The 15,503-nt window shown below is 42.0% G+C and overlaps 3 protein-coding genes across 5 annotated transcripts in view; 2 read left to right on the forward strand and 1 right to left on the reverse strand.

Annotated features, from left to right (window-relative positions):
• Positions 1 to 726: 726 nt before the first annotated feature.
• On the reverse strand, positions 727 to 7,196 carry CFAP68 (cilia and flagella associated protein 68). Its single transcript, XM_053670481.1, has 4 exons — positions 7,162 to 7,196; positions 3,914 to 4,144; positions 3,349 to 3,415; positions 727 to 3,094 (listed from the first exon to the last, which is right to left on the reverse strand). The coding sequence occupies exons 1-4, from the start codon at positions 7,189 to 7,191 to the stop codon at positions 2,919 to 2,921; spliced, it is 504 nt and encodes a 167-aa protein (XP_053526456.1). The 5' UTR covers positions 7,192 to 7,196; the 3' UTR covers positions 727 to 2,918.
• FDXACB1 (ferredoxin-fold anticodon binding domain containing 1) lies at positions 6,468 to 11,722 on the forward strand. 2 transcript variants are annotated; one of them, XM_037136173.2, is made up of 5 exons: positions 6,468 to 6,502; positions 7,225 to 7,524; positions 7,753 to 7,909; positions 9,103 to 9,306; positions 9,965 to 11,722. In XM_037136173.2, exons 2-5 carry the CDS (start codon positions 7,353 to 7,355, stop codon positions 11,145 to 11,147), a joined length of 1,716 nt encoding a protein of 571 aa, XP_036992068.2. In that variant the 5' UTR covers positions 6,468 to 6,502; positions 7,225 to 7,352; the 3' UTR covers positions 11,148 to 11,722. The 2 variants fall into 2 exon arrangements, with proteins under 2 accessions (XP_036992068.2, XP_053526455.1); XM_053670480.1 differs by lacking the exon at positions 6,468 to 6,502 and adding an exon at positions 9,456 to 9,614.
• A 2,431-nt stretch (positions 11,723 to 14,153) lies between these two features.
• The window catches only part of ALG9 (ALG9 alpha-1,2-mannosyltransferase), a 159,350-nt gene continuing 158,000 nt past the window's right edge, over positions 14,154 to 15,503 (forward strand). For both annotated transcript variants that reach the window (XM_037136170.2, XM_037136169.2), the window contains exons 1-2: positions 14,154 to 14,364; positions 15,213 to 15,351. In XM_037136170.2, coding sequence (XP_036992065.2) covers positions 14,234 to 14,364; positions 15,213 to 15,351 — 270 coding nt within the window. In that variant the 5' untranslated portion in view covers positions 14,154 to 14,233. The remainder of the gene's footprint in view (positions 14,365 to 15,212; positions 15,352 to 15,503) is intronic.

Raw genomic sequence — 15,503 nt, forward strand, 5'->3', positions numbered from 1 at the left:
GCTGCTGCTTATGGCAGTGGGTCTAGCCCTTTGTGTAATTCCTAACCTTCCTACCAGTCTTGATGTGGCTTCTTCTGCAAATCCTTGGTTATAAGACTTCTCTTCATCTAGTCTTCAGTTCAATATTTGGGTTGATTGTTCTATACTTTAGTTGCAATTTCAGTTTGGTCCTGGAAGGAGGTGAGTGTAGCTTCTGCCTCCTTTACAGCCATCTTGGATTTCCCTAAGTTTAGCCATTCTAAAATTAAGACTGTTGCCTCTATGGGTTCACAAACCCTAAACTAATCACCACCTTTTCTCAATCCTTATGAGTTTCCTACTTACAAAGACCCATCTTAAAGTTAAACCAAATGATCCCTTATCCCATATTCCTGAGAATAATTTACCCAAATATTTTACTTTCGAATCATTACTAAGACTCTGAGAAGTTGATGTTCTTCCTTGCTATAGGTTTAATAACTCAGATTTGTTTGATCAACAGGTTCCGGTGGTAATGTTTATGAGGAGTAAAAAATTGACAGCCATATATTTTTGAAATATAAATGGAAATATTTGTAGGTAAAACCATATTAGTTCTGAGATCTTCTCCAAAATTAATTTAAAAAAAAAAACAGAAAAAGTAGGGCCAATAAAATTGGTTATAAATACTTAAAGATGGAAAATCATTATAATATTCTACTTTTTCTGTCTTGAATTCTTCATAAAATAAAAAAATATTTTTCTTTTTCTAGTCCTTAAGAGGAATGTTCATTAAGATCACATTAAAGTTACACTATCCGACCATGTCTATCAGACTCATATCCAGAGAGCATCTAGCCAAATGTAGCCTAAGTTTTACTAAATTTTGCTCTGATGGAAGACAGGGAAGATCAGATTGGTTGAAGATTTGAAAGATAATTTTTTATTGCCTTTCTACAGCATCCTTAAGGAATAACTAATAAAAGTAATCGACTTAAATTTGACATTCAGTAGGACTTCCACCAAGATGGAGGCATAGGTAGAGATGCCGTGCTTTCTCACATAACCAAGTTTAGAGACAACAAAATATTAGCAACAGAATACACAGCCAGAACACAGAAAATTGAACTTTTCGGAAGTCTGGTAACAACAAATCCTTCGGCCTGACCGGTAAGAGCGGCGAAGCCAGCAGCCGGCAGAGCAGGGTTGCACAGGAAAACTCGGTCAGATGAACTCAGGTGCACGTATCCCAGGTGTGGGTTTGCAATGGGTGGACTCAGTGAGCGACCCAGTGAGCAACCCAGTGAACAACTTGCGGACCCAGTGAGGGCACAGGGCGGCGGGTTGACTGTGGTGCACATTCGTGCACAGATAGACCAGCAAGGGAGTGGGCAGTGAGATGGTACGGAGCAGGCCCCAGCAGCCAGAGGCAGCAGAGGGGGGCCGCCATTTCCCCACTCTGACCCTGCTCCCACATACAGCGTCACAACCCAGCGAACTGGGCGGCCCAGCCCCGGTGAACACTTAAGGCTCCCCTCCTCATACTTAACAGGCACGAACAAACCAAAAAAGGCTCAAGAAGATCTCAAAGCCCCAGAGCCCATAAATCTAAGCAACAAAGAAATAGCAAAACTTTCAGATGCACAGTTCAAAACACTGGTCATCAGGATGCTCACAGAACTGGTTGATTTTAGTCACAAATTAGAGGAACATATGAAGGCTAAACTAATTGAAATGATTGGAATTGCACAGGAAACCTATAGTGATGAAAAGGAAACTGGGACTCAAATCAAGGGAGTGAATCAGAAGGAAGGAAAAAATGACCAAACAGGAAAATATGAAGAAACAAGAATTCAAAAAAGTGAGAAGAGACTTAGGAACCTCCAGGACATCTTTAAACTTTCCAACATCTGAATTATAGGGGTACCAGAAGGGGGAAAGGAACAACCACCAGTGGAAAACTTATTTGAACAAATAATAAAGGAGAACTTCCCCAGTCTGGCAAAGGAAATAGAATTCCAGGAAATCCAGGAAGCTCAGAGAGTCCCAAAGAAGTTGGACCCAAGAAGAAACACACTAAGGCACATCACAATTACATTAGCCAAGATTAAAATGAAGGAGAGAATTCTAGAAGCAGCAAGAGCTAAGGGGACAGTCACCTACAAAGGAGTTCCCATCAGACTGTCAGCTGATTTCTCAAAAGAGACCTTACAGGCAAGAAGGGGCTGGAAAGAAGTATTCCAAGTCATGAAATCCAAAAACCTACAACCAAGATTGCTCTATCCAGCAAAACTTTCACTTAGAATGGAAAGACAGATAAAGTGCTTCTCAGATAAGATCAAATTCAAGGAGTTCATCATCACCAAGCCCTTATTATATGAAATGTTAAAGGGACTTATCTAAGAAAAAGAAGATAAAAAATATGAACAGTGAAAGGACAACAAATTCACAGTTATTAACAACCACACCTAAAACAAAAGCAAACTAAGAGGACAGCTAGATCAGGAGTGAACCATAGAAATGAAGATCTCATGGAGGGTTAGCAACAGGGGAGTGGGAGGAGGAGAAGGCGGGAGAAGGTACAGAGAATAAGTAGCATAGATGGTAGGTAGAAAATAAACAGGGGGAGGGCAAGAGTAGTATAGGAAATGTAGAAGCTAAAGAACTTATAAGTGTGACACATGGACATAAACTAAAGGGGGGGAATGGTGGGGGCAGGGGGTGCAGGGTGGAGGGGAAGGAAGGGGGGAATAGAACAACTGTAATGGCATAATCAATAAAACAAAAACAAACAAACGAACAAAAATTTGACATCCAAAACTTAGCTAAAAGAGGGTAGAGAACATTTTCTGTGCTTTATTCAGAGAGTGAAACTATGCCATAGTTTGCCAAATTCTTAGGTTTGCTTAAAACATGTTCCCCCTTGTATTCTGTGGAAAAAGGAAGCTTCTTATTTTTCCTTAGAATCCTAGACCCTGAAATGGGCAGTTATTATGACTACACACACATGCAGAGTGATGTCCAATTTGAGGTTTTGAATAGCTACTCATATAAGTTGACTTCTCTGTGCATTTGTATCGAGGAGGATCCAGCTCAGGTTGATGTCCTGGGAACCAGTGAGGCTCTCGCTTAAATCCTAAGAGAAAAGAAAAGAGAGGGAAACACAAGTGAAATCAGTCAATAGCAAGGAGTTGTAGCAACCAATTTCACTTCTACTTCAAAGGAAATCTAGAGTGAGTCCTGACAAATTCAGAAGAGAGAGACATTATTCATTCACTCATTCATTCATTTATTCACTTATTCAGTTTACTTTTATTTGAGTTCCTTCTACATTCCAGGCCCTGAATTAGACCCCCAGATTATAAGAATTAAAAAGAATAGTCCACCTACTATGGGTTGAAAGTGGCATTTTTATATTGTAGCTGGTATCATATGTTGTTTCAAAATAGTGTCCAAACTGGAAAGAAAAAGTAATAGGTTAAAAACATAGGAGTCTATAACCAATACTGGGAAATAAAGGACACAGTGACATGAATTCTAGCAGTCTCTATCATATTTTAGATTAACTACAGGTCTATATTTCATTACTCTATATCCTACCAACTTTCATAATCTTTGAATGTTTGTTTGATTAGGAGAGCTACAAGGGCAAGGACTGGGGAAGAGCTAGGCTGAGTCAGAAGACATTATATATTTTTATAGGTGAATAAAGTTCACACCGAAGCAAGAGAAAGAGTATTACCCATCTTTTTATTACCTTACAATATTATGACATTTAATTTGATAGTAAAGTGGAATAAATATTCCAGCTAAGGAACTGCCGCTCTCCCCAAACCACTTCATTGAACAGAAGCATGAGAGATTTCAGCATTAGAAGTTATCAGATGACTGTCTTTCACATGCCCACTGGTATTTGTTTTGCTAACAGAAGGAAACAGAGAAAATTTAAGATCACCTGGGAAGGCAAAGGTTTGGGCTGCACGATATTCCTCAGGTCATATCTTTCCTGGTTCCAGTTGCCCATCAGGGTATGGTTTGAATAGGCATTCTCATTAGTGGTGCATCTCCATCCATACTGGAAAAACTTGGACATATCATTCCAATCTGTCCACACTTCAGCATGGCCATCTGCATTAATGAGGCTGCCATAGTGTGGGTTTGTAAGGAAACAGGTGAGGAACTGTGTCTGGGAAAAGGTGAGAACAGATAAGCTTGTTACACAAATCAGAGAGCAGAAAAGACATCCCTTTTTTATCCTTGGCCAAGTACAATACAAGCACACCTTACTAATAATCTAGACTTTCCTCACAAATTAATTGTTGTCATTCTGTGTCCTTTTCTCCAGGTCCACAAGTCCTTTGAGCTACCCTCTCATTCAGCAGCAATGAATGACTGTAAAAATCAAATGGTCTTCCTCGAAAAGATAGAAAAAACTTTAGTACCCCCAATACTACATACTAGCTAAATGTTCAGGTCATTTGGAGATATGGGAATTTAAGAACTAAGAGTATTGCTACCAAGATAATAGAGACAAGTGAGAACTGAAAAACTAGAGAACAGTAAATTATAGTTTCTTTCCTTCTAGGCCCAGTTCAAATGCCACTTATTCCATATGCCTTTGTTTGTCTCACACAGTACTTCATGTTCCTATCTTTCTGTATTTATAATTTCTACCATGTGTCAAGAGTTCTTGAAGCATGTGTGGAATCCCTTAAACTGTAGAATCCCGAGGACAGGATCTGTGTCTTACTCATTCTAACACCTTCTCCTTCTGCCTGCCCTCTCAACCGACAGTTCTTTGAACATACCGGATGACCGGTGTCTGAATTTCAGTTTTGTAGGAAATCAAAAGCCTACCCATTTTTATTATTGATGAGAGAGAGAGAGAGAGAGAGAGAGAGAGAGAGAATGAGAATATCTGGCCATAGTCAGGTGGCTCAGTTGGACCATTATCCCGTATGCCAAAAATGTTGTAGGTTTGATCCCTGGTGAGGGCACATACCTAGGTCATGAGTTTGATTCCTGGTTGGGGAACATACAGGAGGCAACCAGTGTTTCTCTTTCACATCAATGTCTCTCTCTCTCTCCTCCCCCCAACCCCACCCTAAAATCAATAAAAATATCCTTGGGTAAAGATTAAAATAATAATAACTTTAAAAAGAGTGGTTTCTTGGCTTAGGAGCAGGACAATACCTTTCCCAAAGAAGAGTAATCTGATGCTGAGTAACTTTTGTTGTTTGTAAATTCTATAGGAAAGTGACAGAAAGCCTTCCACTTCTGGTCCATGTCCTTTAAAAGAAGAGATGTCACCAAATCTGGCCCTCTGAGTTCTCCAAGTAAAGAAAGAAATGTACATCACCCAAATCACCATGACCAGGTGGCCATGATTTGGGAGTCACCACTCACCCACCTTTCCACAGGTAGGGACCAAACTAATACTGTAGGTTTAAAGGTAACTGTCCTCACACCATCTGCCTTTGTGAAGATAGAGGCATGCACTGATGTCAACAAACAGCTTGATGACTGAAGAGTAGCTGGCCCCAAAGTCCAACAGGCTTAGTATTCAAACTGCAGACCAAGGCCATACTCTCCTGGGGCTGTAGGATGGATACCACCATCCACTCTGTTGTCTACTCCTGGAACCTGGGGCTTATCTTTGACACTAATTTCTCTTTCAACACTTTACACCCATCCAATCACTAAATCTTGTTGATTTTTGAATCAGCCCACTACTCTCCACTCCACTGCCAAGTTCCAATTCAGCCACTATCAGCCCTGGATGCTATTACTGTTGTGGCCTCCTATAGGATCTCCCTGCCATCAACCTAGTTCTTCTTGAGTCCTCCTCCACAAAAAAGCAGGACTTTCAAAAATGAAAATGTAAGTGTGTCTTTTTCCTACAAATTTAAAATGTTTCAGTATCTACCACTGTTTCTGAATAAGGTTCAGGCTGTTACAGTGGTTTATAATGCTCTAGATCACCCAACCCTTGCTTCATTTTTCAGCCTCACGTGTTACCCACTCTCCCTCCAACTACATTTCAGCCAAACTCAACAGTTCTTTTTCTCCGTTATGCTTTCGCATATATTGTTCCTTTTGCCCCTTCACTCCTCTTAGCCCGCTGGTAAAGTGTACTTTGCCCCCCTCAGCTTCCAACTTAAGTTTCAACTCCAGGAAATTTTTCACTTTTCCCCCCGCCCCCCCCCCCCCAATTGGTAAGATTTCTCTTCTGTGTGCCTATAACACAGAAGGTCGACGGCAGGCGGGGGGGGGGGGCGCCTGCTCCCTCCGATAAGCCGAAAACACCACGAGGACGACTGGATGGAGCAGACATAGCGTTTATTACTCACATTACAGAGAGCACTGATGGCGGCAGATCTGTGCAGCAGGACCACACCTCCCTTAGTTCCAGACTTTTTTTAAGGTGTCCCAAAGGGGTCACGTGCTTTGCACATGACTCTAAACTGTATTACCGCAGGTGTACGTGCAAAAAGAAAAGGTCAAAAAGCAGTCACGCAGGACAAGAGGCCACTCCCAAAAGGAGGTAAGGAGGAGGGAATTACAATCCATTTCTAAAAGAATGCACATTCCTTCCGGCCAGGGGCCCTCGGGCCAGCCTTCCATTAATGGGGGATTGGAGGAGCCATGTCCAGCACGACCCCACCCTGAATTACCCCACTTAGAGCATGACATCGCATTATATCAGAATTGCCCTTGCTGCTGTGCATCCTTCGCCGGACTACAAGCTCAGTGAAACCATAAGCTCCATCTTGCTCATTTAAATATTTATCTAACCATCCTCACAGTGGCACATAACAGGTGCTCTGGTTTTTTTCATCTTTCTTTTAGTATCGTAAGGGGATTTCAATATTTTAGGCACTATTTCTTGAATAAATAAAAGGCAGGAGATAGAACCAACTGGAGAAATTCCGAGCAGCAGAGACAGTAGGCAACAGCCACTTCGGATGAGATGATTTATAAAGTCCTCTATGAGAGGAAAGTACAAAACACGGCCTAACTTCTCCTTGGCCTGAGCCCAGACCCGCTTCCATCACTCAGAACTCGCCTCTCCCTCGGCCTGCCCCTCCGCGTTACTGACTGCTTGTGACCTCCTGCAAGTAGGATGAAGTCGCTCAGGACCACCCTCGGGCTAAGAGGCATTTGTTTTGACACTTCCGAAGGGGTGTTGGAGGGGTGACATACGGCGCGGTCGGTGTCTCGCGTTTTACTCATTGCTATTTTCCTCCCTGGCTGTTGTTGTACTAGGTTGTCAACGCGTCCAAGCGCTATGTTGCGTCATCAACAAGCGCTGGCTGAGGCGGGAGCAGCAAGAGGAAGTGACGTCAAAAACTAGCGCTTCCTAGTGGAACCCGAGCAGGGAGCTCGTTGGGGCCATGGCCCCTCGGCGCCTCCTATTGGTTGGGGAGGGAAATTTCTCCTTCGCCGCCGCATTAAGCGAGACCCTGGATCCCAGCTCGAGTCTAACCGCCACCTGCCTCCAGCTCCCAGCCGAGGTGGCCCGGGATCCCGTGGCCGGGGAGAATCTGCGTCGCCTTCGTGAGCGAGGTAGCTAGGCCGACCCCTCTTCGAAGCCCCGCCCAGGGCCTGGCGCATTCCCTAGTAGAAAGGGTGGGAACTTGGGGATTCAAGTAACGTGGGTATTGCTTTTGAACATTCCTCGAACCTTTACCCGAAGCGCGCTCCGTGCCTAGACCGGGGTTGTTTCGCACGGTCCAGGTTAGGGAAGGGTTTTCTCTGGTTCCCTGTTAAGACATCCTCCTGTATATATTTCAGGTACCAAGATACGTTTTGGTGTGGACTGTACCCAGCTGGCAGATGCTTTTGAAATGCACGACAGGGAGTTCGATCAAATTTGTTTTAACTTTCCGCACTGTGGACGCAAAGCTGGAGTAGCTAAGAACAGGGAACTGCTTGCCAAGTTTTTCCAGAGGTGAGGAAAGAAGAGCACTCACAACTGAAATATTTAAGATGTTCACTACATAATGCACTAAAACATTTTAGTTTGGGAAATTAGACATATGTGTGTAAATTACTATGATAAGTTTAGAGGGAATATAAAGCTCCAAAAGAACACACAGTCTCGTTGGAAAGTCAGACGTATAACCTCAAATACTAAATAAAAGTACAAATAACGTGCTTTTTGGCATGTAAAGGGATGATCACCTATTTTTAATAATGCATAATAATGGTAGCCCGTATAGTCTAATGGTGAAGAGCATGGATTTAGGAGCCAAACTGCCTAGATTCAAATCCACACCTATTACTTAATAGTTGCCTGATTTCAGGTGAGCTTACTTACTCCTTTTTTGCTTCCTCATCTATAAACTGAAGGTATTTATATTAAGTACCTCATAAAATTATCTCAAATTTACCACAGTGCTTTAGACCAGCAATTTTCAACTGGTGTGCCAGAAGAATTTTTAAAATATGCAATACTTCACTATTTATTCTGGAGCACTGACCTCTTGTCCTTTAGACTGTCAAATAAAAAAATGACATCAGCCAACACAACAGTAGCCATCAGATGTGAATTAAGCAAAATTATACCTACTTTTGTCAGATTAGCAAAAAATATTTTGGCATGCCACAGAATTTTAGTAATTAGTTTATGTGTGCCATGAGATGAAAAAGGTGGAAAATCTCTGCTCTACACTATTATACCAAAACATGTGATACAATCAGAGGTCTCTTTAGGTCATGGTTAACAAACTTTTCACAGAGGCAGTATTTTAAATTAACATTTGAAGTATAGAATTTTAACAGGCAGGAGGGGAGTAAAAAGAACAACTCCCTCCACAGGGAAGAATAGCCTGATCAGTGAATCTTGTATAGGAATTTTGCAGACATTGACCATTCTATGATATGTAGGTGAACATTGCAGATACCAAGGTGGATCATACCATGGTCAGCTGCTAGTGTCAGTTATGAGCTGAACATTAAATTTACATTCTTACTTAATTCTAGCTACTTTCTTGCATGTTTGAAGTCTAACAGACCTTTGCCAATGGGTATGATTGGGTGTCAATTATTTGATAGCCAAACCATCTTTATATATCTAACTCCTGTGATAATTTCTATTTGTTTCTGATAAATGGCTGGTGTCCTCCCCCACCCTCCCATTAGCTGTGCAGATGTTCTTGCAGAGGAAGGAGAAGTACATGTGGCATTGTGCAGAGGACAAGGTGGGACTCCTGCTGATAATCCCACAAGAGAATGGCACAACAGTTGGCAAGTGGTTGCCATGGCAGCTCTTGGAGGATTCATTTTAAGTGATGTGCATTCCTTTAGCTGTGAGGCTGTGCCAGGGTACAAGTGCACTGGATATAGGTAAGTAATAACAGAAATCTAAGCCTTTTCATCTCTAATGATAAAAAAAAATCTCATAGGCAAACTTTTTCCTTGCTAATTTCCTGATCAGTCTCAGGAAGACTTTATTTAATAATCACAGACTTCACATTTGGTGTCTATTTTGCCAGGAGTCAAAATAAATCCTTTCATGTAGAAGGTGCTTTGAACCACGTCTTCACTCGGAGCTTACCCTTTGAAGGTTTGCAACCAAGAATCTTCAGGATCAGACTGGGTGGCCAGTGGTTTTCCTTTCCAGAACCAGAAGCACTTGTAGGAAAGTTGAATAGGTAACTGATATTTTACTAGAAATCACTTCTATCTCTAGCTGTATCCTGATTGGCTTGATGGCAACCATATATATTGTTACATGTACTGTTAATGATGTTGGTACTTCGCATACTTGTCAGCCTGGCCTATATAATCCTCTTTAGAATTAAAATTTTTCTGGTATGTTGTAGGGATGGTGGTTGTTAGAGTTCTGAAACACATGATATCTCTGTTTTTGGTGGACAATTTGTTTTTTTTTCAGGATCAACTTAGGGATAATTCTTTTCTATTCAGTTATGTGTACTTTTAATTCTAACTACATTATAATTATTGAAATTAAAAAGGTTATTTTGTTTTTGTGTTTAAACAGGGGTTTCCTAGAAGCATCTTCCCGTCATCCTATCAAAACCATCAATGACAAACTCATTGCTGAATTGGGCAAAGCTTTCCCTCTAAAAAGGCTGATGTGTTCCTTCCCTTTGCTGCCAGAGAGAGAAACCAGAGTTCTCACTTCCTGGAACTGTGACATTCTATCAGCTGCCTTTTGGATTAATCCCCTCGAGGAGAACTCAAATTCTGAGTCCCTGACAGGTGGGACACCACAAGACATGGAGGACTTTCTAGTGTCATTTTCAGAACTTAGCCTTTCCAGGAGCCCTGGAAGAGTTGGTAAGGAAGAAGTTCATGAAGGAATCTATGACCAAGCCAAGATCTGGCTTAGACCTTCTCTCCTAGTTCATGTTCAGGCTGTCATCCAAGCACCAGACTTCCTCCCAGGTTCTTTACACATCCTCAGTGGACCTGTCTTTCGGAAGTGCCACATCTCGCCTTTCACAATGCAAGCATTTCATGAAACTTTATTTATCCTTGGGTTTAATCAAAATCTAAAGGATGACTGTCTTCAGTCCCTACTGGACCACCTGAAGGGCATTCTAGATAGCCTTCTGACTCAGACATTGCCGGAGGGCTCCAAACAGAGCAATTCAGTGGAATTCATCTTTCAACCAAATGGGAAAGATTATATAATTGATGTGAAGTCTCATAATTTTGGCCTAGATTGTGCCAAGGATCTGATTATTGGGTCTGTTACCACATCTGTTCCAAGCATTATACATGAGGACCAGAGTTTTGTGTTTGTGTCAATAAACTTGGACCTATTAGCCATGCTTGTCTGGGGTATCTCTGACTGGAGGATGTTGTGGACCTTTGATAAACGTTTCCTGAAGAATTTTGTCCCTGGAAAAATAGAACCCTTTAAAAGCTATTCTCTATATCCTCCAAGCTATGTGCATGATATTAGTTTTTGGTTAGATGAGAGGAAAGGATTTGATGAACTAGAGTTTCACACTGTGGCCCGAGCAGTGTCCCAGGACACTGTCATATCCATACAATTCCTTAGTCGTTTTCAGCATCCTGAGACTGAACAGGTCAGTCTCTGCTATAGACTGACCTACAAGGCTTGTGACAAGGCCCTTACCCGACAGCAGGTAGCATCAATGCAGTCCCAGTTTAGGAAAGAGATTCAACAACGACTACATGTGACACCTCGGTAGTTTAGTAAATTTATTTCTCAATGTGATCCTCATGAGTGTGGGATAAAAGAACAATTTATAACTGAGAGTCCGTGAACAATGACAACTTCACCATAATCAGTGGGAGTGGTAGATGCCATTGAGTCACACATGTACTGTGTGATTGTTGCATTCCAAATGACTGAGTGAGCATAGCAATGAACCTGCATCAGATTTTGCATTAAGCTTGACTATTCCTCTGTGGAAACCATTTGGATGATTCAGAAGGCTGCAGTTATGGGCAGCTGGTGATTGGCAGCTTTATCATCACAACATACCCACTCAGGTCTTGTGTAGAGTTTTTTGGTGAGACATCAAATCACCCAGGTGACTCGGCTCCCCTGCAGCCAAGACTTCATGCCCTGTGACTTGTGGCTTTTCCCAAAACTAAAATCACCCTTTGAAAGGGCAGAGATTTCAGACCATCACTGAGATTCAGGAAAATAGGACAGAGCAGCTGATGGTGATTGGGAGAATTATGTGAGGTCCCAAAGTGCCTGTTTTGAGGGGCCTGAGGTGTTGTTGTCCTATATACAATGTGTCTTGTATCTTGTACCTTCTGCAATAAATTATTTTTCATTTTACATGGTTGGATACCTTCTGGACAGTATTTTATATATATACATATTTTTCTTACTGTCAATTTCTCTTCTCAAATCTATTTACAAGAATGATTTTTAGATATTTATTAGTTTGGGTAAGTTGCAAGTGCTCCATAATTAATATTGGTATCATCATCATCATTTTTAATCAGTTGTTGACTACTCTTTATTAAAGTCGGAACTAATAAGTGTCAGATTTAGAGTTCATACTTGGATCCATCGGACTCTACAGCCCAGGTTCCTTCTGCCACTTTGTTACTTCTCTTTACTTAGTCTTCAACAGTAATCCCCCAACTGTGATTAACTCTAAAATTTGCTCCCCTAGATATGGGGGACTTATATTGTAAACATCTGTAAGGAACACTAGGAGGAGATTGGCTCAGCTCAGGACTCTGGAGAATGGGGTACTCGATGTGATTTAATAAATGTTTCTGTTAATTAAGTTAGGCTTCACCAATTGGAATTATAAACTGTGAAGGAAATAACTGTCTTATTTATTCTTATATTTGGAGAAGAACATAAATAGAAAGTCAAGAAATGGAAGCAGAGAAACAAATTAGGAGGCTATTATAGTGCAAATGTGTCTCATGGTGACCCTAGGCCAGTGTGTATGAAGTTGTTGGACTGGATAGTTATTAGGAGGATTTGCTGATGAATTAAACGTGCATGGGTGGAGGGTGTAGAGTTAGAGAAATAAAGGAATCAAGCAGGATCCCTAGGTTTTTGACCTGAGCAACTGGAATAATAGAGTCATTAGCAAATGCGAAAACTGGCATAGGACATCAAGGAATCTCATATGCAGACATGTATTGCTTAGATCTCCAGGTAGACTGCAAGCTCATTAAAGGCAGGTAAGCGATTTATAACTTTCTTCCATCCCCATTAGTGCCTGGTAGATGACTGAGGCAGCATTTGAGCTGGATCTTAAAACAAGGGCAGGGGTGTCATGGGAGGCTTGTTAGGCAGGGAGGCCATGCATTCCACACAGAGGGCATACTTGAGCAGAGGTATAGCTAATGGAGTATTTAGGATACTTTTCAAGCTAGTTAATTAGAATGTAAAATGTGTATAGGCAGGTAGTAGAAGATTAGAAAAGTAGGTGGGACTGGAGTTAGTTCATGAAAGACTGATTGCTAAAATAAGTAGTTTGTACTTTGACAGGCATAGGAAAATTGTGATGTTTAACCAAGGAAGGGACACAAGAGTAGTGCTTTTGAAAATTAATTGGACAATGTTGCACAGGATGAACTTGAGATGGGAGATCCCTGTAAGGATGCTATCATAGTCGTCCTCAGTAGAAAGAGAGGGGCCTGAATTTGAACTGAAAAAGAGATGGATGTATGAGATAGAGCTAGGCTGGGATATCTGAACCTGGTAAGTAATAATTGCGTGTGGAAATTGAGCAATATGATCAACTGCCATTTTCAATACTTGGGAATTTTTAGTATGAAATCATAACCTGGGACTCTGTCAATATTAGAGGTCCCCCTATAAACTTGTTACAGTTACTGGTACAGAGTTTCATAGTGTGGGGTAGAGCTGTGACTGGGGGAGTAGGGAGAATGTCAGGAGCAGGTGAATGACTCCTGAGAATCACAGGCATGATATCATGAAGATGCCTGTGTAAAAATGTGTGTATGAAACCAGGGGCTTTCTCTTGATCTGGTTGGATGAGCATGGACTTTGTATTAAGTCCTGAGTTGGAATATGGCTCCTAGGTTGAATTGGACCTGGATTGGAATATGGCTGCACCATTTCCTAGCTATTCGACCTTGGGCCTCAGTTTCCTTCTCAATATAACAAGGTTGTTTAATGAGTATTAAATTTTAAAAGGATAAAATCTGTTAAAATGCTTACCATAATGCCATAATGGCAACAGAGGCCATGGGTGTCTGAGTGAATATGCTGGATTGAATTTCTTTCACCTTTTTCCCCCTCACTCTGTATTCTGCCATTACAGCTGTGTCTCACCAAAGCAGTTAATTAGCTACGGGCTCTCCTTACTATTCCTAACAAAATACAGGCAGGGCAAGTGGTCAGTGACCTTTTAAGGATTTACCCCTTGGTAAACAGCAGTGCTATGATTTTTAACCGAATATCTCCACGTACTCACCTTGTAGAGTTTACTGCTTTCTACTGGTGCTTTCTTTTAAACGGGGAGTTGAAGAATGGTTTTTGTAGGATTGTGGAGAATGCTGAAAAATGAAGGAAGAGCTGGAGGGAGGAAAGGCCACAGTTACAAGTATGTAGAAGGAATAGCTGTGATAGTAAAGAGTAGTCTCAGGTCCTATTTCTTTTCTACTCAGGGATTTGCCCCGTTTGACCCCATAACGCCATAATTTAGTCTTTTCTGCGCATGTCCAGGTCTTTTGTCCCTCCGCGGACACCGTTTGCCAGCCAAAGCAGTCTCTCTTCTCACGTATTTGTAGGGTGCAGAACTCTAGCTTTTTTTCTTCCACGTTGGCCATGGCGAGTCGAGGGGCTCGGCAGCGCCTAAAGGGAAGCGGGAGCAGTGGCGGAGATACAGGCTGGGCTGCTGACAAGCTGCGGGAGCTGCTGAGCAGCCGGGAAGCGGGCAGCGCGGAGCCCCGGACTGAGTAGGTGTGCGGGCGCGGCGGGGGCGTGGCCGGGCGGGCGCCCCTTGGAGGGGAGGGTCGCGCGAAGCCCTGCGGTGCTTCTCTCGGAACAGCTTTCTAGCGGGAAGGTCCCGACCTTTGCATGCAGGTCCTTCTACTCTTCCTGGGCGTGTCAGCCTCCTAGAGTTCCCACCTGGGGTCCCCTGCTTGCTGTAAAGAAATCCTGGGGTGCGGGTCTGTGATGCTCCAGGCCCAGTAGTGGTCTGGCGTCTTGGTGTTTGTTGGCAGGAGGAAAGAGGATACCTTTCTCGATTGTCCCTCACTGTTTTCTTCATTCTCCCCAAAGTCATGACCCTTCCTCCAGCACCAGCAATCACCTCTCTTCCCAAGCCCGGGAACTGCAGGTTAGGACTGCATTAAAGGAGCTGCCAACATACGGATTTCGAAGAGATTACTGTACCTTGCACATGTTAGGCCTCTGTACATTGGAACAAATAGACAAATGAATAAAGCCATGGAAAGCCATGATCTTGTAAAAAGAAGAAACAGGATGAGAGCTTTGTGGTCTTCAAGTGAGTGATTAGTTGACTTGAGGTAAATGGAGCGCCATAGATGTTTGGAACTCAAGTGTATGAATTAGCTTACACCTGAAAAACAGGAAATGGAAGGGATTATTAAAGTTGATCTACTCAGAACAACTAACTGTTCGCTTTTGTAGGTGAATACTTCAGTGTTTCAATGTCCCTTTCCATTCTTGTCTTTTTTGGCTTAGTTTTAGTCCTCCTAGTTAGTAGTAGGTCCTTCCAGACACATACTTTATTATTTATTTATTTATTTATTTATTTATTTATTTATTTGCTTCTGAGCAGGTTATCTGGGAACAAAGCAGGACAAGTTTGGGCACCTGAAGGATCTACTGCTTTCAAATGTTTGCTCTCCGCAAGATTATGTGCTGCTCTCCTGAGCAACATCTCTGACTGTGATGAAACATTCAACTACTGGGAACCAGTAGGTGATTTCTTTGGGTATTTTTGTTGTTGTTCTTGTTCTTGATTTCACTGCCTGGGACCTCCTTACCAATCAAAATATAAATATTGTATACACATGTAACTACTAGTAATAACTTTACTTTCACTTTTGTATTCTAAGCTGATGATTTA

The sequence above is a fragment of the Artibeus jamaicensis genome, unplaced genomic scaffold, assembly GCF_021234435.1.
Source record: "Artibeus jamaicensis isolate MK-2021 breed Jamaican fruit bat unplaced genomic scaffold, CSHL_Jam_final contig_585, whole genome shotgun sequence".
Taxonomy (NCBI): Eukaryota; Metazoa; Chordata; class Mammalia; order Chiroptera; family Phyllostomidae; genus Artibeus; species Artibeus jamaicensis.